Source organism: Malaclemys terrapin, chromosome 1 (genome assembly GCF_027887155.1).
Source record: "Malaclemys terrapin pileata isolate rMalTer1 chromosome 1, rMalTer1.hap1, whole genome shotgun sequence".
Classification (NCBI taxonomy): Eukaryota; Metazoa; Chordata; order Testudines; family Emydidae; genus Malaclemys; species Malaclemys terrapin.
Window position 1 is genome coordinate 46690894 of NC_071505.1, and position 25331 is coordinate 46716224.

Below are 25331 nucleotides of genomic sequence, written 5' to 3' on the forward strand. Positions count from 1 at the left end.
TATTTCTAGTGGGTGTTCTAATACTCATAAAATATAGTTCACATTTAATGAAATATTTCTGTATAAAAACAGACAGGTGTAACTTAGAGCAGCCTTGAACAGATCCTGGCTTAACCCCTAGGTTCCTCCATACTGGCCTTTGGTGTGCCCTGGCATTGGAGGGTAAAAGGGCAGCATAAAGGTGTTACATGACTACATTTGCCATTACACTCTCATCCCTCTGGGTTCTGTGCTGAGCAGAGTTTAGCCAAATCAGAGGACTGGGCCCTCCTAGGCAGCAAGAGGGAATGGCTGGCATGGAGTTCTTATTTTGTCTCCTGGATGAAGTCCCTCCAAATGTAACACCTCCCTTCCTCAGGATAGGAGTAGGTTCTCCACAGCCCTGCTGAGCTGTATTGTCTCCAGCTGTGGTTCTGCACTGCAGAAGCATCTGAACTCGAATTTGGCCCTTGGTGATGGAGTGGAGGATTTCTACTATATTTTAGGTACTTAATGTCCAAAGCAGTCTCTTCATTAGATTACATCACTTCTAAGGAAAGTACGATTTGGGGCCTAAGCAGGCTCACAATGTCTCTTTAGAAAAAAAAGAAAGGGATAGGAAAAGCAATGGCAGTTGTAAAAAGGAAAGATTTTATTGCAATAAAATTCTCACCTCCATATTACATTCTGATAGCAAAACTTTGCAACTTACTGCAATAAAGACAACACTATAAGAAGATAAATGCTTCCCTGTTCATGTCTAAATCACTACAGCAGCCAGCTAAGGTTAGAAGACTATATGCCTGAAACAACAGAGGTGTTTGAACAGTGTCCAACCATCCTCTAGTATAGCTGGAGAGGGTGGTTGTTTGCCAAGCTTGTCTCTGGTGATTAATACAAAATATGATTTTTCAAACCATAGTACTTATTAAGGTAAAATCAGACATCTCAGTCCCTAAAGAATAATTAAATGGTCCAGTTACTCTGATTGCAATAAATAGGAAAGAAGGCAGTTTACACTGGCTTGATGACTGTGATGTCATTCTTTTTGCTTGATTGCTTAACTTTAAAGTTATTGGACTAAATCCTTAGGTGCATAAGAAGTCAGAACACCTGGTTGGGGTGGTGCAAATGGAGAAAAAAAGGTGTTTTACTGCCTTTCCAGTCTCCCCTATCCTGGGAGCAGCTGGGCACTAGTTTGGCTGGTTATATAAAATGCTCCCTTTGTTGTTTCTATCTTTGCATCAGCTCTTAACAGAGTCTGAATAGAGCAGCTGTAGTCCTAGTATTCTGATGACAAGGATATTTGCTACACTCCAATAAACAAATGCCAGCATAAGAAAACAGAGGGGAATCAAACATAGAACAGACATCTTCAGTCATTTAGATTTAGAAATTAGAGGGAATATCCCTATTTTGATTTATAATAGTCTGGAAAGCACATTTCTTACTTCATATTATAGGATATTGTTAGATCACAGTAGTGTCCCAATTACTGAATAACTAGATAGGTCTTATTGAAGAGTATTCTGTCTTTTCAGGCACTCGTTCTACAGGGAAGTTCAGAGTACTGATTTCTTTTGGAAGATACAAACACCATGTAGTTGTTCCAGAGGGATTATATGATGGCATTATTAAGGAATTCACAGGATCTGACGTACAGTAATAGAAATATAGGATAGAAGGGATCTTGAGAGGTCATCAAGTCCAGACCCCTAAGATGAGGCAGAACCAAATAAACTAGAGCATCCTTGACAGGTATTTGTCCAACCTGTTCTTAATAAACCTCCAATGATGGGGATTTCACAACATCTCTTGAAAGCTCATTCCTGGGCTTACCTGCCCTTATAGTTAGAAAGTTTTTCCTAATATCTGACCGAAATCTCCCTTGCTGAGATTATGCCTACTTTCAGTGGACATGGAGAACAATTGCTCACCGTCCTCTTGATAACAGCCCTTAACATATTTGAAGCCTGTTATTAGGTCCCCCCAATCTTCTTTTCCCAAGACTAGATATCCCCAGTTTCTTTTAACCTTTCCTCATAGGTCAGATTTTTTAAACTTTTTTTTTTATAATTTTTGTTTCTCTCCTCTGGACTTTCTCCAATTTATCCATGTCCTTCCTAAAGTGCAGCACCCAGGCTCATAGATGTTATCAAATTCCTGAAAGAGGACTTAAAGGTGGAAGTGGTTCTGATGGAATACTCTATTTTACATAATTATCTGACCCCATCACCACACTATCTGAGCACCTCACGGTCTTGCATGTATTTATCTTCACGATATCCCCTGTGAGGCAGGGCAGGGCCATCGTCCCCATTCAGCAGGTAGGGGGCACAGAGAGACCAAGTGATTGTCACACAGCACTTCTATGACAGAGCATATAAATTGAAATGCAAGAGCTCTTTCAGCTAGTTCCTTACAGCAGAAAATCTTGGCAAGAGGTTTGAGAGTGTCTGTTATAAAATTTGGAGTACATTTTGGACTTGCTGAAATGTGGTTAAAAGCATTGACACATACAGGCATGTGCTGCACTTTCCCATGCTCTCTGTCAATACAGTCCAACCCTGGTCCACAGTACAACACTGCTGCTGTGTAAGTCTTTTAACTCTCCTGAGATGGGAATGTCAACTGCTGAATTTTGCTAAGCTATGTGCAGGTTACATAATGTAGAAAATGTCCAGGGGAGACCAAGATTGCTGAGGCTACCAAACGTATTTAACTTGTGAACGCCGTTGAATTTCTGATAAACCTAGATGAGCAGGAGTGAAATACACACTACTGATATTTAACACGAAACATGATGGAGATTACGGACATAAATGTAGCAGATCTAAACAAATACCCTTTCTCATTTATTTATTTTTTTCATTTTCACAGACTTTTCCTCGATTCTTTAATTCTGACATAATGAAGAGGAGATAAATTTAATGAAATCTGAACTGATTCTAGAGACACAACCCTAATGAAAGCTAAATGAGTTTCTAATATTAAGTGCATGTCTACACTGCACACTCCTTACAGCAGTGCGTAGAGTACATACATTGCATGCCCCCTAGCATGGGTATAAAGAGCAGTGGAGATGGTGAGACGTGGCTTAGGTGAGTGGAGTACAGAGATGCCAGAAACTTAGCATATGTACCCTACGTGGTTCTCCACGTGCCCAAGCAATGCCTCCCCCATCTACACTGCTGCTTTTAGCAGCATAATGTCCTGCTGCTTCCCTGATGCCTGACCCTTTCCCCGCTACAGGGAAAAGCTTCAGCAGCGGGGAAGGACTCTGGCAGTGGGGGCGACAGTGGGGAAAGGCTCCGAGCTGCCGGAGCCTTTCCTCACTGTCTCCCCACTGCTAGAGCCTTTCACTGACGCATAGCTACAAACCACAGTGTGGACTCAGCCTGCTTGTCACTGTGGTATGCGGCTACTTATGTAGTGCCTGTACCTTACACGCCACCGCCAGTGTAGACAAGGCCTAACACATATGTATTGAACAGCAAGATGGGGCCAAAACAATTATATATGTGTGAAGGGATCTGCAGTTGTCTTAACAAAAAGCAATTACACGTCTTGAAAAGTATCAGAGGGGTAGCCGTGTTAGTCTGGATCTATAAAAAGCAACAAAGAGTCCTGTGGCACCTTAAAGACTAACTATTGGAGCATAAGCTTTCATGGGTGAATACCCACTTAAAAGTCGCACATTTATCTACACAAAAATATTAACTGGGAAACAGAGACATGGATTTTGATGAATCAAGGGAAGCATAGACCATAGTGTCATTTCTGTAAGATCTGATTCCTCAATAGTCTCTAAGAAAGAGAATATATTGGCCTCCCTGATATTCTGTCTATATACCTATACGGCCCCTGTCACTTGAGAATCCAAGCACCCTGGAAGCAATAATGCATTTATCCTCAGAACACTCCCATGAAATAGGCAAGTTCTATTATCCCCATTTTACAGATGAGGAAATGAAGCACAGAGAGATTAAGACCCTGATTTTCAGAAGTGCTGAGTACCCACAACTCTGACTGGAGACAATGGTAGCTGCAGGTGCTGAGCACTTCTGAAAATTAGCCTTTAAGTGATCTGCACACACCAGAAGTCTGTGATAGAGCCAGGAATTGGAGCCCAATCTTCTAAATCCAAGTCCAATACCATAACCACATCACAACCCTCCTTTTCATCACTACATTACAGGGCTTATTTCTTCTGTGCTAATGCAGTCTTCATATGAGTACAGAGCAAATAAATGCCCCTGTGTCCAGAATAATATAAATAAATAAATAACAATTTTTACATCTAGACCTTTCATGTAAGGATCTCAAAGCACTTCAGAAACGACAGGGGTACAGAGAGATAATACAGCTGTTATTAGAGAGACACAACACAGTTAAGGCCAAAATTTTCAGAAATAATCACTGAATTTGAGGACCTCCATTTTTGGGTGCTGAGACATCATGGATTTGCTTTGCAGCACCCAGCGCTCCCATTGAAGTTAATGGGAGTTGCAGGTGCTTAGCATCTCAGAAAACCAAGCCCGAGGTGTCTCACAGTAGGCATCAAAAAACAGAGGCCTCTTTCAAAAATCTAACTTAATATGACTTGCCCAAAGTCACACAGCAAATCTGTGCCAGAGCCAGGAACAGAACCAGCCTCTAAGCTATTGCAAACCACAGTGAGCCACTTCTTACTAAAATGAAAAGCAAACAGTGCTTATGAACTATTCACATTAAGTTAAAAATAATATAACGCAAAAGCAGACGAGTATTCTTGAGATCTTTCTGTGATTTTCTTGATAATGGACTCATTAAACCAAGCATTTCTGTAAAAGAAAAAAGAATTGCTTTGCCTTTTGCAACAATAATGTAAAAAGAATGTGTGTCATTTCTAAGAAACTTCGGAAGTATAGGGGAAATGTCTGTCTTTGGTTTATGCTAATACAATCCGAGCAATCAGCATTTAGGAAGACATAATTACCTCTGAGCAATTAGTCAATTTTTCTTATTGGAAAACAAGACAATTTTACAGTTATCCTTACATGGTCATGGTTGAGGGTAAGATTGTGTTTTACAACGTGTCCTATGTAAGCGTGGCACATAGCTGCACCACTTCTGCAGTACCTCAGGAAGGTACAATTCTGCTCTGTTCTGCCGCTGGTCCACACTAGCAGGAGATTGTTACCCCCTGTTCCATTCACCTGTTCTCCAGTGATATGCACTCACTGAATGTGAAATCCTGGCTCTATTGATGTCAATGGGAGTATTGACTTCAATGAGGCCAACATTTCAGGATAGGTATAAAGACCTGGCTTACCCCTCCATGCCTTCAGTGGAGATGTAGGAAAGGTGTGTGTGTGTGTGTATTTCTGGGGTACAAGAGATGTCTTACTTCCTCTAGTTCCCAAAATTTGATGTGGACACAATTTGACTTTCAGACATCATCTTCTTAGGCCCTGAGCCTGCAAAGACTTAAGTACATACCTAACTCTACACATGTGAGTAATTCTTTGCAGTATCAGGACCTTAATCACTAATATTTCATTCACTAATAATCACAGATATTTCATTCTCCTTGGATAAATTCCTTAGATAAACAATCAACTCTGCTTTACTCCCTATGAACTGACTTCAAGACATTTGAATTTTGAAAACTCAGGGGTCGGCTTTTCACCATACAAAGTGAACTGCCGTTGTTTTCACATTATTTCACCCAAATTTTAATCCAATTTAAATACCAAACCACACCAAACAAATAAAACAGACGTCGGTATATACAGCTGGTTTTCACTCTGCTTTCCTGGGCGCAGGCTTACAGCATTAATAAACAGTAAACGGCATCATTTTTACGAGTGATCTATGACTTAATTTCTGAACACAATGAGGGCAGACCAATTAAAATTTAAAGTGAAGATTTTGAATGAATGTCTAGCAAGAACTATGTTCAGTGTGAGCAAAGGGGATATTTTATCATTCTTCTGCAGTGGAAGCATAGTAAAAAGCCACCAACTTCTTTCAGTTAAACAGGAGAGAAAAAGAATGAAGTTCACAGTTAATTGTTTGCAGCAGACAGGAATTTTCTTACCTGAAACACTCTGTCGGTTTGAATCAGAGTCCCCATTGCTTGTGTTAGAGTTGTTGGGGGAGTTATTGTCCACCCCACCCAGCAGAGGGCGCAAGTGGCTCACAGAGACCTGCTCAATGAATGATGTCCCATACTTGCGAAAATACCACCACTCAAATATCTAGAACAGAAGCAGAAAATATCACATTACCAGTGCATATATTTTGTCTCTCCATGTTCTCCATGGAGTCTAATTCGTATGATTTTTATTAATGCTCTCACATCTATTTAGATTTTACTTTACATTTCTTAGCATTTATTTATCCATTCTTAACATTTCTTATTTATCACTCAGCATTTCTCAGACGCCGTAAAAGGAAAGAGATGAAAATAAGCAGACTCTGGCTTTCCTGCTATCTAATCAATACCTCCCTCCCCACACATATTTACAGAACCACTATTGAATCCCCTGCCAATACAGGATTGGTCCTTGTATTATAATCTCCAGTGGTTTCCATTGGGAGATTATCTCACTGACTAATAGATTTCATTATCAGGACAATTGTATATTTATATGTGTATATATATATACACACATACACCCCTGATATTTTAATAATGAAAATAAAAATTATATTCTGCCGGGAGTGGTGTGTGTGTTGCTGGAAACAATAAAATCAGCTCTGAAAATGAAGACTTTCAGATAAATGTAAAAATTCTTTCTGATTGAAAAAATTATAAACACACACATTAGTAATGAGAGAATCTCAGAGGGTTTTGAGGTAATATTTGAATTAAGCAGCCAAACTTCTGTCTAGTAACAGGGCTGAAAATGATTCAGGTAAAGGGTTCTTGAAAAATTCAGTACTTCCTTGTACTGATTAGGTTGGAAACTGTGCATGAATGGCCTTTTTTCTTTCTTTTATTGTAGTTTTTCCATATTTCTGAGTATAGTCCTTCCCAATACCTGAAACCGCTTACAAAACCCTGTACAAAATATCAGCCCATTATTAATCCTTATTTTTCCCCTATAGTTAGTAAGTGGATTTATTGAAAAACTGCAGGGCTAAGTTCACATATGTAACTCAAGACAATCTGCAGGTTCTGTTCACAGGGGGCTGGCACTAAACCAATCTCTGCAGGGCCACTTGGAGGTTCAGGTTCTACATGGTGGTTCAGATTCACTCAATACCTTCCCTCCCAAGTCTTTCCCTGCTACCAACTACAGTCCCCTCAACTCAGACCCCACATTATTTCCTACAGATAACCCTTCAGGTCATCATGGTACTGAGTTGCTCCTGCTCCATCCCATCTGTCAGATAAGTAATTCTTCTTCCCCAATCCTCATGTGTCCTCATGGGGAAATGAACAACCACTCCTTTGGTGCAGCAGGAGAATGCTCCCACTCCAGATGACTCTACTGAGCTCTCTCTTGTGCGTGTGTGTGTATGGCATCTGCAGAACAACATTCTACAGATACAGTTGTAGGTCCCTAAGCCATTTCAAGGCCTCCTCTGTGACATTGTGGATATCATCCAATTTACCTTTGAATCCATATTTAGGATACTGCGTTATGATGTGTTTGATGGTCTGGATGTTCTCACCACCATCGCACAAAGGGGAGTCTGATTTTCCACTTGTGCATCAAGTAGTCGCCTCTTCCATGGTTTGTTCAATGTGGACCAAAGTCTATGTGACAGGTCAAAACAGGGAGGGCGGTTTGTTGGTTCAGTAATAAGGTGCTTGTCTGGAATAACAGATGAGGTCCAGACACTTTGCCATTTCCTGGCCAGATCCAGAGACATGAAGTGGTCACGTGTGGTCCACAATGATTTTGGCAATTTCTGGCATTATTGGAGTATATTATCCATAATCTGCCGAATGGGAAGTTCTGGATAGTCTTCAATGCATTTAAGTTCTCATGCTGTGGCTATATTTCGATGGAGCTCTGATGTTTGCTAACACAGAAAGCCATGGTAGAGGTGTTGATTTTAAAGTTCCCATGATGATTCATATGGTCTGATTCAGCTGGATATCCACAAGTTGGGTATGGCAGCTTCTTGTATATGTGGTGCACAGTACTCTGAAACTGAATACACCAGGGCAAAGGCTGATGTTTGTAGGACCAGGGCAGCTTGTTCCCGCTGACTCTTGAGTAATGTTGATGCAAGTCTTTACTTTAGAGGCTACTTTCTCGAGGTGGCCATGAAAGGTCAGTGTGCAGTCAAGAACGACACCAAGATATGTTGGCTTTGTGCCATAATGCACAGTTTCACCAGAAAACTCAACTGTTAGAGTGTTTTGTGCGATTCTACTGTCAAGGTAGAAAATAGAGACAACCAATTTGCTCAGATTTGGTCTTAGCCACCACTTTTGGAAGCACTCCACGATCTTAAGGTCAGATGTAACGGCTCTTTAAAGCTTCAGCCCTGAGTTGCAAGTGCCAAATCATCAGCATATGCAAACTTCTGCATGATTGTTTCAAGGATATCACTCGTGTACACCTTGGAGGAAGTACAGAGCCTTTTTTAGCCCACTATACAAAGTGAGCAGCTTGTTGGTTTAGCCTGCAAGGTATACATGCATCCTTCAGCCACTAAGCATGGTGTACAGCAACCTGAGATTCTGTACATGGGAATCGCTTTGGCCAGTTTCAGTAGCAGACCATCCCTTCCAGACTCTGTCATATGCCTCTGACAGATCAATGAAAGCAGTACTGGTCTTTAGTTTTCATTGGAATCCAGTCTCGATTTTTGTAGTGTGGGCCAGGACTGGTTGCAGCATAATGTGTGTGGCTGAAAATCAGCTTGCTCCTTGGGTAGGCTGGCATCCACAGTGAGCCTGAATCGGTTCAGCACCATACGCTGCATGACCTTGCAGGTGGTGCTCAAAAGGAAGATTGGCCTATAACTAGAAGAGTGATCTTCAGGTTCTCCAGGCTTTATGAGTGCAATGACCTTGACTTCTCTCCATATGGGGGGATTTCACCGGTCTCCAGAATGCTGCATCCTCCATTTCCATGCGAGTGGGCCAAGGTTATATAGGAACTCAGGAGAGATACCATCTTTTCCTGCTGCTTTTCCCAATTTTGTGGCTGCAATGACTGTGTCAACGTCCATTGGGACAATGGAGCGCATTTGGACATCACCTGCTAAGGCTGATGCTGGACTTATTTGAGATACTGTTTGTCCACTGGTTGTTTTGATGTCCACAAAAGTTTAGCAGCGATGGCGTTGGCTTTCACCTGCAGTCTAGTGGCCTGTGTGGGATTTACAGCCCCCAGGTGTCTCAAGCAGATTTCAACTGCGTCTGCTTGAGTGTGTGAAGTTTAGACCTTCTACACATTGAAGCCAGCATTTCTGTCTTGCTGCATCCAGTGATTCCAATTTCTGGGTCTCCACACTCATCAGATTTGTGGAGGAGCTCTTGCTGGACTGCTGGACTGCAGAGAGCCAAGGAGTGTTCAATGACCTGTGTTCCCGGCAGATCTTCTTCTTTACACCAGAGATGAGGCGCACAATAAAACAGTCAAAGTCTTTGACATTGGGAAAATGTTGGCGATTGTACTGTCTACAGTCATACTGAAAGTGGCCCAGTCTGCTTTTATGAAGTTCCAGCATGGTGCTGGTTTTGAGTGGAGAACTGGGATTTGGGGTCAGTACTGGTCTGTTCTGGTTGTTCGGGAAGTCATCGAGGATGATCCGCAATGTGCCTGTATCATCTTTAGAGATGAACATCAGATCAGGGCAGTATCCTCTGCACCACCTTGCAGAGTGGAAAGTGACGCATGGTTTCATATCAAAAAGGAGAAACATATCATTTGCCAGCACCCAGTGTATCAGTTCTTCACCTGCAATATTGTTTGCTGCACAGGCCCATTATGTGTGGTGACTATTACAGTTGTTCACAAATACAGCAGGGTCCTGTGCATTTTGCAGAGTTGGTTGAGGCCACTATGCACCAGATGGTTTATATACACCTCTACCCCGATATAATGCTGTCCTTGGGAACCAAAAAAATCTTACCGCGTTATAGGTGAAACCGCGTTATATCAAACTAGCTTTGATCCGCCGGAGTGTGCAGCCCCACCTCCCTGGAGCACTGCTTTACCGCGTTACATCCGAATTTGTGTTATATCGGGTCGCGTTATATCGGGGTAGAGGTGTACATGAATGATGATTAGCTTGCCGATGCGCAAGGATATTGTAGCTGTTTCTTTGTGCGCTGTAGGAGGTAGAGCCACATATTCATTGATCTCCTGTTTTATGTAAATTGTCACCCCATATTTTGTACAATAATTGCTGGCTATGAATTGATAGCCATTGATTTTGTAGCAATGGGCTTTTTCTTTGTTTGCAACATGTGCCTCCTGGAGGGTGAGGACATTGATGTTGGTTGTCTTCAGCATTTTCTCCAGGTAGTCACACTTGGACAGTGAGATGCCTTCAACATTCAACTGGCAGATCTTTACCCTAGGTCCAATCTACCTTTTAAATTGGCCCTGAAAAGGTAGGCTTATTTTGTTGCTCTTTGGACCAGGAGGTTGACAGTCGATGTTTGGTAACCAGTTTTATGACGTTAGTCATGGTTTCCCACTTAACAGGGTAGACTGCGTGTAGATCGTCATCTTCCACCATCTTCTACTGAACTGAGCAATAGAGGTGTCCCATAATTCCTAGCCTAGTAGCTAGAAAACTTTGAGGATCCCACTACAATATGGAAAAGTTGGCACCATAGCGATGGGAGAATTTTTCAGACTAATAGTTTATTCCCCGAAAAATGCAGATTTGGGTTGACCAAAACTACTCAGGGATTTGTATCAAGTTCATCATGTAGTTTCTACTCACCCAAAAAAAAAAAAAAACCCTCCAATGTTGAAATGAAACATTTTGTTTGGAACTGAAAAGGAGGACTACAGTCACAAAATGGACAGAGAGATGGTGGTGGTACTGTCACTTCACTTATCAGTGTTAGCCCAATGGGTGGGGCACTCACCTAAGATGTAGGAAATCCAGATTTATTTCCTCCCTCTGCCTGATGTGGAGAAGGGATTTGAAGTTGGATCTTCTATACTGCAGAACAGTGTCCAAGCCACTGGGCTACGGGATATTCTGATGTGGGGTTTTCTCAATCTCCTCACTGGGGCTGTTCCACTTTGTATAAATAAGAAGAGTGATTTGAACTTCAGTCTTCCACATCCTAGGGTGAGTGCCCTACCTCACAAAATCAATGGCTATAAACTCATAGCCAGCAATTAGCACCCAAAATACGGGCTGGCAATTTACATAAAACAGGAGCTCAACGAATATGTGGTTCTACACCCTACAGCGCGCAAAGCCAGAGAACTGAAAAATCCATTATTCACTGAGCTCTAGGTGGCACTTCCTAGGTGGGAGGACATTATTACATGGAGACTGCTGAAAGGAGTTACTTCACAGTGCTTTCTGACAACTCCAAGTCCCAGAAACTGCTCCCCTTGAAGAAATCAAAAGGGAAGAACAAGGGAGAAAAGGAACCTGTGGAGGAGAGGAGAGGAGACGAGGCTGTGCAAACACATAGAACCAGGTTCACAAGCATTTGTCAAGCTGGGCAGTTGGTTGCAGACAGTTAAGAACAAAAATGCATCCTGATTTTTGTGAATTCTGGATTCTAGGCAATTTTTTTACTTTCATAAATGACGTGGCAAGCCCAGAGACACCAAGGCTATGAACTGCCAAGTGTAGAGGTGCCGGGGCTTAGTCCTGGACTCAAACTAAGTACTGTATACATTGCATAAACACCACCCTAGCCCCAATGACCCTAAATGCCTAAGCCCCTTGAAAATGAGACTAAGGTTCATAAGTCATGTATGTGTTTTTCAAAATGTTACTCCCTCATTTGTAGCAGCTAGTGGGTTTATTTTCAAAGGTGTCTAGTAACCCCAGTTCCTACTGAAATCAGTGAGAACGTTAGGTGCACAGCACCTTTGAAAATGTGTAAGTCTGCTTCATTGAAACAGAAGAGCCTGGTATCCCAGTGCTTTGCTCAGGATGTATGGGAGTCTAGTCTGCAGCCTGAGACAGAATCAGAAAAACTAAATATCTTTTCAGAAATTTTCTCTCTTAAGTGATGTCTGCTATACTACAAATAGGAACCAAGCTGGGGACAGCTGGGTTGAAACCAAGTTCCCTGATATGCCTGTATGTGTGGTGCAGTTAGGGGCTTTATTTAGGCCCTGATTTTATCCCGTGAATGACTTGTAAGGGACAGAAGCAAGGATGGAATTAATTTGTGCCACCTGAGTTGTTAATTTTAAATAATGTAATGTAGACAACTAATGGCGAGGTTGGTTGTAACAGAAATAAAGGAGTACTTTCCTGAGCTATGCAGACCGGAAAGAAGTGGTGAAATCCTGGCTCCACTGAAGTCACTGCCAAAACACACTTTGACTTCCGGCGGGCCAGAATTCCACCCAAGGAGTAAGAGGAAAAGAGAGAGGCAAAATGACAGGGGAAAGTACCATGTTACATAGGAGCAACCTGAGATTAGCATAAAACACACTATTCCCCAAAGCTGAACACCACCAGGAGTCATTGCTATATATTGGAAATGACACAAACACGAGATGAGTGAGGTGTCTTCTATACCATCACTAGCCACTCTTCTAAAATTCTGCAGTAGCTGTGATTTCTCCTTCTGTTTAGTAATTACAGCCAATTCACAGTGGGACGAAATCTGCCAAAGCAGACCATATGGTGGAAAATTCCAAAGAACATAAGCACAGCTAGCAGGACGAAAATCACAGTAATTTAGATATGATAAGAGAATATTTGTTTTAGAAAAGATTTTCATTTAATCTTCATTTGAAGATTTTCATTTTTAATACTAAGAATGGGTGTTCTGGAATTGCACCTATTGTGAAATATTCTATATTATGCTTGGTGATAGGTTTACCATATTGCTGGGCCTATTGTTAGAAATGCTAGATTAGTTAGAAAAGGTGAAGTTACCAAGCTAAATGGACCAGTGATCTCCTAGTACTACTTCACAACAACTTCCCACAGCTGTCTTGATTGACCACAGATCACTTTTACCACAGCTTTCCTCTGCTGAATTCCCTTCCCACCACCCAGTTCATTGATCACATGTCCCCTCATCCCAGTCAAAGCTTGTCTATAATGTTGACTCCCTGGCTTTTACCTATTTACTTATCTCAGGTGCTCTCATACATGCACAGCTGCGGTACCTAATCACCAGACAATTAAAGGCAGTATTGAGGGAACACCTCTGCTCCCCATCTTTCTTATACCTCTCCTCCTCCCTCTTCTCTATTTCCTCCAACTTGCTCATTGTGGGCTGGTCATACAGAGAGATTCCGCTATTGGAGTGAGTCTTTCTCAAAGTAGATATAACATTTAGCTCACACAGTCTAATCTCCTCTTGCACGGTTTCCATGGGTGGAGTCCTGCCAATGGGAATGCTCTGCCCCCACGCCAGAGACTCTGATTCTGCTGTAACTAGTTACAGTGTCTCTTGGTGAGTCATGGATAAATAGGCTTCCCACCTACCACCTTTCTAGGCTTCCCACTCACCACCCTACATTGCTGCCTATGCTCCAGCACTACCTGACTTAGAGACCTGCATGCCTCTGGTTCTTTCTAATGCTGCCTTTTTTTCTCCTCCACAAATCATGGACCTGAATGCTTCTTGCTGCCTCTCATTCATCACTCCCCAATATTTCACAAAAGTCAAGACATATATCCCCCACAAGTCAAGACATATAGACCCACTTCCTTCTTGCAATTTTCCCATTAGTGCCCATTCCTTTGAGTCACCCATTTTAGAAAAGTCACAGAAAATGTAACAGGAAAGGAGAACCCTTCTATAGTTTTTCAACCCTCCTATAGAATTGAATACAGCCTTGCTATAGAATTCTACAGGATGGCTAACCAAACCTATATATAAGATCTCACCCTACTAAATTGCATTGATTGAGAAGCGATTTCTATAGAACTCTGTTGGTTTCCTTCCTATTAAGTTCCATCAGAGTTTTCCAAAGGGACAGCCAGTCCTTCCTGCTACTTCTTCTGACTGCCTTCACTCCCCTTTCCCCATCACCAAGCATAAAGCTATGCCAGTGGAGCTACTATATTTCTCCCGTCCTTCCTAGCCCTGCTGGTTAGTAGCGGTTAATATGTTTACCTTTCAAGGGAATTGAATTTAATACACAGAACCTTCCCTTGAATGTATTCTTTTCAAAGGACCTGCACTAGCTAACACCTGGTCTGAACGTGACCGCTGAACCTCTCCAATCATATTCCAAAGTGATTTCTCTGAAGAGCTGTTCTGTGCTTTGGGGCTCAGCCCAAGCAGTTCTGAAGAATGCCCAAGGTGCAGTCATTAAGTAATTGTCTTCAGTTGCTTGTAAACACTGAAGCAAGGCAGCTCTCTGAACAGCTGGAGCACACCTGATGTTTTACTTGAGATCTGCTGGTTCCTCGTGTACCAGGCTGTGACAGACTGGGGAAGATTAAGGATGAGATGGTGGAAGTGCTGGGTACACATCTAGAATCACATTTCTTCTATAGATGGGCTCAAACTGTAAAATACAGCTCTGAATCCAAATTCATTTATGATTATAAGGCATTATATCAGCTCAGATAACAGTTTTTTGCATTGTTATTTTACTGCAGTGCCAAGCAACATGGGGTGAGGAGGGCATAGGGGTCATAATGTCTGTTTCAGGTTATTGCTGTAATGCAGAGCATTCCTGTAAGCACTCTACAAATGGAGAGACCACAACTGTGGTAATCAGCAAGTTAATACATGTGTGATTTATTTTTAAACAAAGGACTGGACAATGACTGAGCAGCAATAAAAATATAAGACAAACCTTGCTTGTTTAAGTAGCAAACTAGCTCCCAGCATCAAGGTTGAAAAACAGCATAATAATAACTCTGATACTGTACACCCTGAGGATTCAACACTTCTTCTCATTTTATTTCCGTGAATGTGGCCAATAAGGTTGAGTTCTTGTGAACAGATGCACTGGTTTGGTAACTTAGTCCTATGCTGGTGTTAAAGTCGACCCCAGCATATATGTTTGCATTTAAACCTGTCGGACCCTGGTCTGGGTCTGACAGGTTTAAAAGAGCATGTATATTTTAAAAGGACATTATCAAGATATCCAATATATATTAGGGCTGTTGATTAATCGCAGTTAACTCACGTGATTAACTCAAAAACTTAATTGTGATTAAAAAACTTAATTGTGATTAATCGCAGTTTTAATTGCACTGTTAAACAACAGAATACCAATTGAAATTTATTAAATATTATGGATGTTTCTTCTACATTTTCATATATATTGTATTCTGTGTTGTAATTGAAATCAAAATATATATTATTTTTACTATAAATATTTGCACTGTAAAATTATAAACAAAAGAAATAGCATTTTACAATTCACCTCATACAAGTACTGTAATGCAATCTCATTGTCGTGAAATGTCGAATTACAAATGTCGAATTTTTTTGTTACATAACTGCACTCAAAAACAAAACAATGTAAAACTTCAGAGCCTACAAGTCCACTCAGTTCTACTTCTTGTTCAGCCAATCGCTAAGACAAACAAGTTTGTTTACATTTACAGGAGATAATGCTGCCCTCTTCTTATTTACAATGTCATCAGAAAGTGAGAAGAGGTATTTGCATGGCACTTTTGTAGCCAGCATTGCAAGGTATTTACATATCAGATATGCTAAACATTCATATGCCCCTTCATGCTTCGGCCACCATTCCAGAGGACATGCTTCCATGTTGGTGATGCTCGTTAAAAAAAAAAATGCGTTAAATTTGTGATTGAACTCCTTGGGGGAGAATTGTATGTCCCCTGCTCTGTTTTACTCACAGTCTGCCACATATTTCATGTTATAGCAGTCTCAGATGATGACTCAGCACATGTTGTTCATTTTAAGAACACTTTCACTGCAGATTTGACAAAATACCAAAAGGTACCAATGTGAGATTTCTAAGGATAGCTACAGCACTCGACCCAAGGTTTACGAATCTGAAGTGCCTTCCAAAATCTGAGAGGCACGAGGTGTGGGGCATGCTCTCAGAAGTCTTAAAAGAGCAACACATTGATGCAGAAACTACAGAACCCAAACCACCAAAAAAGAAAGCTGCTTTGGATTGTTATTGAGCAGAACCCGTCATCAGCATGGATGCGTGTCCCCTGGAATGGTGGTTGAAGAATGAAGGGACATATGAATCTTCAGCGCATCTGGCATGTAAATATCTTGCGATGCCAGCTACAACAGTGTCATGAAAATGCCTGTTCTCACTTTCAGGTACATTGTAAACAAGAAGCATGCAGCATTATCTCCTTCAAATACACCTTTACCCTGATATAACGCTGGCCTTGGGAGCCAAAAAATCTTACCCCATTATAGGTGAAACCGCGTTATATCCAGGGCTGGTGCAAGGATATTTTGCATCCTAGGTGAAACTTCCATCTTGCACCGCCCCGCCCCCCCTATAACATTGGTTCATTGAGGGGCAAATCCCAACGAGCCTTTATAGACCCCAGGGGCCAGCCGTGCCCAGGGGCTGCTCCCCCCAGACCAGGTTCCCCCCTTCCCGCCCCCTGAACTCCCCTGGAGGGTGCACAGCCCCCCCGTGAGCCCTCCCCACCCCACCGCACCCCGGCGGCCCCCGCCCCGAGTCCACTCACTGGCTTTGCTGGGCTTGGGCTGCTGCAGCAGCTCAGCAGGGAGGAGCTACCTTCTGGGGGCTCCTGCAGCAGATGCATGTGGGCAGAGGCTCCCATGGGCCCACCCGGCTCCCCCCTCGCTGCGCTCGGGCTCTGCGGCTCCTGGGAGTGTGAGCCGCCACCGCCGCTGCTGCCCCTCCTAGAGCAGGCTCAGGGCCCCGCGCCCCGGTGGCGGCTCACATGCCCGGGAGCCACAGAGCCCGAGTGTGGCGACGGGGGAGCTGGGGGGGCCTCTGCCCGCATGCATCTGCTGCAGCCTGCAGGAGCCCCCTGGGGGGGCACCAGGCCGCAGCCTGGACAGAGCTCCTGCCCCCCTGCGCTGCGCCGGCTCTTCCATGGCTGGGGCTCGCCGCCACCGCAAGCCGACGCTCTGGCTCTCTGGTGTCTCCGGAAGGTGGCTCCTCCCTGGCGAGCCTGGGCACTGCTTTTTGGCGCCCCCAGGGCCATCTTTAGGATTTATGGGGCCCTATGTAGTATTATTAAACTGGTGTCCCTATGCCCAGCGGCAGCCTGAACTTGCAGCCTGGCTGGGGCAGCGGTGGAGGAACAAGGCAGAAAGAAGAACAAGGCAGAAAGAACAACAAGACGCCCAGCCCGCCTCACCGTGGCGGAGAGTCACAGTTCCCTGCAGAGACTCCTGTACCCTCTCCCTCATGCAGAATGGTCATGCAGAAGGTACCTAATTAAAAGCACTAAACTTGGGAATAAAAAATGTCAGTCACAGGTTTTTTGATATGCTCTGAAGTTTGTCAGACATTTATTTGCAAAAACTTTGTAGTAAGGGCGAGTCAGCTGTCTTGCTGAATACAACATTAAATATTATGGAATACGTGATGCAGCTCGTCTCTGTTTTACATTTTCTTAATCAGTATTTCTAAGCTGATTTTATATTTTAAATGTACTCTTAAGCCTTCATAAAGTAATCATTCCAGATTACTACATATTTAACTCACTGAAATAGACATTATTTTAAATTAATCAGTCACAGAGGTTTAGTGTGTTCATAATAATGTTCATTGCTTTTAGAAAAAGGGAACACTAATTTACTGTGTGTGATCTCCATAACAATACACGTTTATGAAATTTCACCAACTTTAAAAAAATATGTTTCCAAAGATTTTAGGCATAACAAAGGATTTTATATCTTACTAAGGTACTGATTTTGCTTAAAACTAGTTCATCAGATAGTCAGAAGTAAAGAAAGGGAAACTCTTTGTCCAGCTATCTGGAAGCAAAGGGCTGTTGCTTCCTTGGGGCGGGGAGGGGGGCGCGGGGGATGAAGGGAGAAATGGATGGACAGAAAGGACAAGAAGACTTTGGAAGTAAGTTTTTTTTACTATAGTAATTAAAATGTGTATTTTAGATAAGGGTGGTCTTTTGAAGAATTTATTTAAAAAACCACATGTCTGAAGATCCAAGCATTTAAGGCTAAAAATGATTGTGCATCTAAAAATCTATGCAAGGATTTTTTAGAGATGTGCTTTTATAATCTTCACCAACTCACTAATGAAATATTTTTAAAGCAAATTTTAAACTAAGGTCCTGTAGACTGACATGTTCTGAGTAAATATTACAGTAATGCACCACTGTTTTTGTCAGTACATTCAGAAACTGACAGTAGATACCTGGGGGTTGGCAAATGCCTGTTAAATGTCTTCTTTACCCCTTGAATGGCTCTTTAACAGTTTCACTGTTGTGCTAATAGGTTTGGCAGGCTGGAGACTTTTTCTCTTTTAACTACTAGATCCCCTTCCCAGGAAGATTCAGAGCCTGCAGGAAGTGTCAGAACAGGGATAGGAAAACCAATAGGGTGGATACTAAGACCCAGTGGTGCCCCAAATTTTCAGGTGCCGCCCCCAATAGGGTGACCAGATCAGAGAGGCGAAATATCGGGACGCGGGGGGGGGGGGGGGGGGGGGCGGAGCCAAAAAATAAAAAAGCCGGTAGGGAGAAAAAAAAAAAAAAGCACGAACAAGCGGGAAGCGCCTAGGCTGGTGCCGGTAAACAGCGGCCCCCGGGTCCCGGGATGCAACAACCCCCGCCCGGAGCCCGATGCCGCGGAGATGGGCACGGACAGGGGGAGCACCCCCGCCAAGTCCCTGCGCGGAGACCGTCCTGGGCTGGCCGCGGGCGCGCCAGCGTGTGGCAGCCCCTTCCCTGGCAGGCTTCAGCTCCCCGCGGGCCCGGGAGTGCAGCCCGACCGGCCCTTCCAGCTGCTACTCCGCCTCTCCCTCGCCGCGTGTCAGGCAGAGGCATCTGCCTGGCACCCAGTGCCAACTACACCCCTCCGGGGCCGGAGCGCACGTGGCGGAGGTGAAGCCCCGAGGAACCAGAGTCCCCACGCGGACAGCTGCTGCCCCCCCACCCATGGGCGCGTAGGGAGCCGGTTCCCCAGGCTGGACCCGGGGCTGCCCCCCTGCAGGTACCCCCCGCCCTCCTGCCTGCGATTGGGCCAGGGCCAGGCCGGACTCATCCCGCTGTCCCCGGGCCTCCTCCCTCCAGCGCTTGCCTGGGAGGGAGGAGGAATGCGGCGTGCTTCGGAAAGAGGCGGGGATTTGGGGAGGGATCCAATGGGGCAGTTGAGGGGGTGGGGCCAGGCCGAGGATTTGGGGAGCTATCCAATGGGGGAAGGAGGGGGCGGATTTGGGGCGAGGGAGGGGGCGCGAGCCAGAGCGGAGGGCAAAAATTGCTTGTTTGTCCAGTGTCCCGACCAAACATCGGTCGGGACGCGGGACAAACGAGCAAATATCGGGACAGTCCCGACAAAATCGGGACGTCTGGTCACCCTAGCCCCCAACCACTTGCTGCCCTAGGCGACTGCCTAGTTTGCCTAGTGGTTGCACCGGCCCTGGTTATATCGAACTTGCTTTGATCCACCGGAGCGCACAGCCCTGCCCCCCTGGAGGGCTGCTTTACCGCGTTATATCCGAATTCGTGTTATACTGGGTCGCTTATATCGGGGTAGAGGTGTATAAACAAACTTGTTTGTCTGAGTGATTGGCTGAACAAGAAGTAGTAACTGAGTGGACTTGCAGGCTGTAAAATTTTACATTGTTTTATTTTTGAATGCAGTTATTTTTTTGTACATAATTCTACATTTGTAAGTTCAACTTTCATGATAAAGAGATTGCACTACAGTACTTGTATTTGGTGAATTGAAAAATACTATTTCTTCTGTTTTTTTACCATGCAAATATTTGTAATAAAAAATAAATATAAAGTGAGCACTGTACACTTTGGATTCTGTGTTGTAATTGAAATCAATATATTTGAAAATGTAGAAAACATCCAAAAATATTTAAATAACTGGCATTATATTATTACTTAACAGTGTGATTAATCGCGCAATTAATTTTTTTAATCCCGTGATTAATCACGATTAATTTTTTGTAATCGCTTGACAGCCCAAATATATATATAGATATATATAGATAGATATATTTTAAAATATGTTTCTCTCTGTTTTAATAATCATCCCTTGGAAACAAGACAATGAAATTGGGTTCATTACCAGTATCAATTTCCCCACTTTTTCTAATGAGATACTTCTACCACAGCCATCACCAGCTTTAACAGTCTAAAATGAACACACCAAGAATCTCTGAATCTCTCTCTCCCCTCTAAGGGAGGCTTTTATTTTTGCTATATTTGTTTATGGCAACCCTTGACATGAAAACTAATTTTTGAATTATTATAGGATTGCTTATAAGTACTGGGCCATTGGCAGTTATTCTTTCCTTAAAAAGAAATGACACTGAAGCATTTGTTTTGGAAAAAAATACTAAGAATTTCTTGACTGTACAAACATAAAAGAGGAACAAAAGACAGATCCATATGTTGCCCCTATGAATCATGACAGTGTCCATCACACTGTGGATAACAAGAAATTTGTTAAATAAAAATAATGCATCTAGTACTTACCAAAATAAGACCTGAGATTAATGAAGAAGTGCCTGTCAAGGCAACATAGAACTTGGGGGTTAATGTGTTCAAAAACATACTCACTGAAAGAGAAAGAGAGGAAATCATGAGTACAACAGCAGGACAGGTTCTCCCTTTTGGCTTCCCCACCAACTCCACCCCCACTTTGAATAAATTACAGTACTTGCTCACCTTAAAAATAAAATCATATAAAGCACATCTCTATTAGTTTGCCCACACATGATAAGATGCAGCCCAGTGTTCTACATACAGGAGTTCATTTTCACAACAGAGTTCATCACAAGGAGTTACAAATCACTTGCATACTCACTTGGCTTTTTCCACTCCCCACTGTACAATGTCATCACTGCATTTTAAAGCTCTTGAAAAGCTAAATGCCAACAGAGTAGTTAAGGCAGATAATACAATATCTTTCATCCGCCCAACCTATCATGGGGAATCATGAATCAATCTGAACCTGGGCTCAACTCCCTGCTCCGCTTCAGACTTGTGACCATGGACAAACCACGTGGGGACAGATGTTTAAAGGTAGCTAGGCACCTAAAGATGCAGGTAGGTGCCAAATGGGACTTTCAGAAGCATGTAGGTGGCTAACTCTAATTTTTTGAAAATTCTACCAAGCACCTATCCGCATATTTAGGCATCTAAATATCTTTAAAAATCTGGCCCTTAGTCTCACCGTCCCTCAGCACCTCATCTGTAAAATGGTGATGACAACACTTCCCTTCCTCACAGGGGTGCTGGGAGGGAAAAATACATCAAAGAATCCCAGAGTGTTGTGGTCCTCACCGGAGGACACTGCACCTCTCTGCACCACCCAAAGTGATCCAGCCCATGACCTACACAGGGTCAAACTTGATGGGGGGTCAGAGATATTGCCCAGGCCATGCCCAGCACTGTACACTCTATTGTTTTGTTTTCTGAACACACCTAACAGACTTGTATTTAACTATAAAACAGTCATTTAAAACTGATTGAAGGCATGGGGAGGCCGGTCGGTTCACTCAAGTTCTTTTCTGTGTCTTTAAGAATGATCCTTATTGAAGCTAAACAAACTTAAACTGAAATATGGAGAGGAGATAATGAAGGTATGCTATTAATCCTCAATGGCACGTGGTTACTTTTCAATATTCAGTAAGAAATAGGATTGTCTTCCAGAAAAGAATCACATAGAACTTGAAATTGCCATGCAGCAGCTTTGTGTTATTTCTGCATGCATCTTTTCTCATATTTTTCCTGAAGGAACTAGAAATTGTTAAAGAGTGTGTATGTGTGATTTTTCATTCTACTGAATTTACATTAGCACCAAACTGGCAGGGTGGAGTCAAGAACCAGGCCCCGTCCTTTTTGGTTCTGTGTTAGTTTTACCCCTCAAACAAACTGGAAGCAGTAGTGAGCCAAAATTTAGCTGGTGTAAATTCACCTACTTTCACTGATTTCATTGTCTTCAATGGGAGCTATCCTTATTTACACCAGTTGAGGAACAGGTGCAATATTCAGGATTTCCATTGCACCTTATTTCTCTTCAAATACAAACTAACTGAACCATTAGTGCCTGCTACATCCAGCCCCAAGCCATGCTGAGAAGGAAGAGAAATGCAGAGACTTGCTCTGCATTTTGTTCTAATAGTTTTGCTCTATTCAAACCACCCACACATCCTTTTGAAGAAAATATTCCTCATTCTGGTGTGCAAATGTAAGCTTGAGACATAATCAAACTGGAACCCTGATGGTATCACTGATAAAATTATAGTCTGCCAACTAAATCTACTGCCCTTCTTAGGCTAACATATTCCTACAAAAAATCATCTGCTGGGATATTGCTGTACATGTGTGCCGGTTATTACTTTGCTACAATGCCAACGATGACTTCAGTGGGTCAACGGCAGCAGACTTTATTGCGGTGCTTCCCCTTCAGTTCCCGTGAGCAGGCGTAACCTAATGGGGCATGGAACGTTAGAGTTTGTCATATTAAATCGCCCAAGTGGGATTTGATTTCCCAATGTTTTAATGACAGATTGAGTGATTTGCCAAAATACTAAAGTTATGGTGCCTTCCAGCTTTAGAAACTGGGACATAGATATTGGCCCATTTGGAGTCTTGGTGGAATATTGATTCTGTCCATATCACTTAAAGCAGCATTTTCTGTTGAGTTGTGAGAGGGCACTGTTGCAAAAAGAGAATTTTCTGTCTTGAGAGCTGATGAGTTAAGCACAGCCACAGTGTGTGGCTGCTGGTGAGTATTTGCTTCCTGGACACAAATCTGACATCAGAAATCATAACATTCAAAAACCAGTAGGAGAACACTTCAACCTCTCTGGCCATTCAGTAACAGATTTAAAGGTGGCAATTTTGCAACAGAAAAGCTTCAAAAACAGACTCCAACGAGAACCTGCTGAACTTGAATTGATATGCAAACTAGATACTATCAATTTAGGCTTAAATAGAGATTGGGAATGGCTGAGCCATTACACACACTGAATCTATTTCCCCCATGTTAAGTATCCTCACAGCTTCTTGTCAAACGGTCTTAAATGGGCTATCTTGATTATCACTACAAAAGTTTTTTTTCTCCGGCTGACAACAGTTCATCTTAATTAATTAGCCTCTTAGAGTTGGTTGGGTGACTCCCCCCTTTTCATGTTCTCTGTATGCATATATATCTCCTCACTATATGTTCCAGTCTATGCATCTGATGAAGTGGGCTGTAGCCCACGAAAGCTTATGCTCAAATAAATTTGTTAGTCTCTAAGGTGCCACAAGTACTCCTGTTCTTTTTGCGGATACAGACTGACACGGCTGCTACTCTGAAACTTGGCCTATGTCTGTTCAGTCACTTTGCTTTTTTCTTCAATTGAAAGAGTAATACAACTGTTAACCCATGCCAATTATTCTGCCACAAGGTATTAATCCCCCCGTATGTTTCATTATTAAAGCAAATTGTTTTCCAATGTGAAACCTATATTTCCACATCCATCAGACTAAATACAGGAGAAAACATGTGGTCAGACTGTGCTCCCCTTGAAGTCAACGGGAGTTTTGCCTGAGCATTAGTGGAAGCTGGGATTTAGCCTTTCTATATTCAGCGCCAACTGCCTGATTTTCCTAAAGAGCCTATTCGCCTTAATTATTGTTAAATCCCAATTGCTTCCAAAGGCTTTTGTAGATGGCTGAAATATTTTTAGTGTGTTTGTGGAAATAATTGAATATATTGCAGGCTGTAGTTATTCTATTATTCAAATCATTTTGGGGGAAAGGATCTAATGCAAACTGCTAGATTCTTTAAATGACCCATTTTAAAATTAATTTTAACTCAGGCTAATTAACAGCTTTACTCATAAATTCATTGAAAATGTATTTTGTACTGAAAGAGCAAACTGCATGTTTGTGGAGGATACATTGTATTTTGCATACACATCAAAGAGGTTGAATCCCTGATGTATGTCTAAAATGCAACTCAATCTTAATGCAGCTTGTTGGACCCTCCATAACTGCAGTCTCAAAAGTAAGTTATAACCCTTAGATTTAAAGTTATTACCGCAACATAGGGCTCACAGACAGGGTGGGAGTGGAACAATGGTGAATGAAGGAGTAGGTGAAAGTTCAAGGGCCCCACTCAGACAAACCAATGTTCAGAATTCCTGCTTCAGAGTGAGGAAAGCCACAAGTTCTTGAGTTTTGTCCTCCCCCTAACCATCTTTAGAAGGGCCATAACTCATTTGGGACAAGTGTGCTCAGGTCAGACTGGGGGGTGTGTATGAGTATCATGGCCCCTCTTCCCTTCAAATATAAATAAAGGAGGCAGATTTGAGGTTAACCACACATTAGGGTGTGCACCAAGAAAAACCCTAGTCCCATTATAGGGGTTTTCCCTGGGAAGCTATTAAGAGTTTTTACTTCTCCAAATAGTCTAAAGAAATTACCAAAGAAGAAAAAAAACACCTAAAAGTTGAACAAAGCTAGTGTGTGTTTCAAATGTAACCCAAATTTTTGCAAATTTTAAGTAGCTTCCTGCTCTAAGGTCTCTTGGTGTAAATTAATAATCAGAACTTGAAAATGTCAGTGCCTTGGAAATGATCATGTTTGCTTCTACCAGAAACAATTAGCATCTCTGTGCAGTGCACAGGAAAATCCAGATGCCCATTTACTAAGTTCAGCCACCTACCATCATGCTAGAGCAAAAGGCCTGAATCAGAGTCAGATTCAGATATCTGAGGCCTGTTCCAATGGTCACGGGAGTTAATGGAAAAGACTCCTGTGGACTTCAGTGGTTGTGGATCAGGGCCCTGCTGAGAAAAATGATGAGGCAAAATGTGGCATAAAAGCTGTCTCTAGCTTCACATGAATAGTATCTGGCAGCCTACACAGAGTTTTACATTATCAAAGCACTGGACCTGTGCTAATACTGACTAATTGAGTAAGAAAACATCCTGGTTTGAAGCAGACACCTTTCACTGCTCCACTGATATTTTTTTCCCTTTCAACATTTTGGGGGAGATGATGAAGCCAGCAAATTATTCTCTGGTGTCAAATATGCATAACCCAGGATATCAAAACTCAAGTAGAATATGTGGCTCTTGGCAATAACAAACATG

The 25331-nt window shown here is 42.6% G+C and overlaps 1 protein-coding gene across 4 annotated transcripts in view; it reads right to left on the reverse strand.

Annotated features, from left to right (window-relative positions):
- ST7 (suppression of tumorigenicity 7) overlaps positions 1–25331 on the reverse strand; it is a 221035-nt gene that overhangs the window by 88579 nt on the left and 107125 nt on the right. For 3 of the 4 annotated variants that reach the window (XM_054023620.1, XM_054023610.1, XM_054023625.1), the window contains exons 2-3: positions 20716–20798; positions 6062–6221 (exon numbers count right to left, since the gene is read on the reverse strand). In XM_054023620.1, coding sequence (XP_053879595.1) covers positions 6062–6221; positions 20716–20798 — 243 coding nt within the window. Of the gene's footprint in view, positions 1–6061; positions 6222–20715; positions 20799–24901; positions 25002–25331 lie in introns of those variants that run through there. The other variant, XM_054023633.1, reaches the window with a different exon arrangement.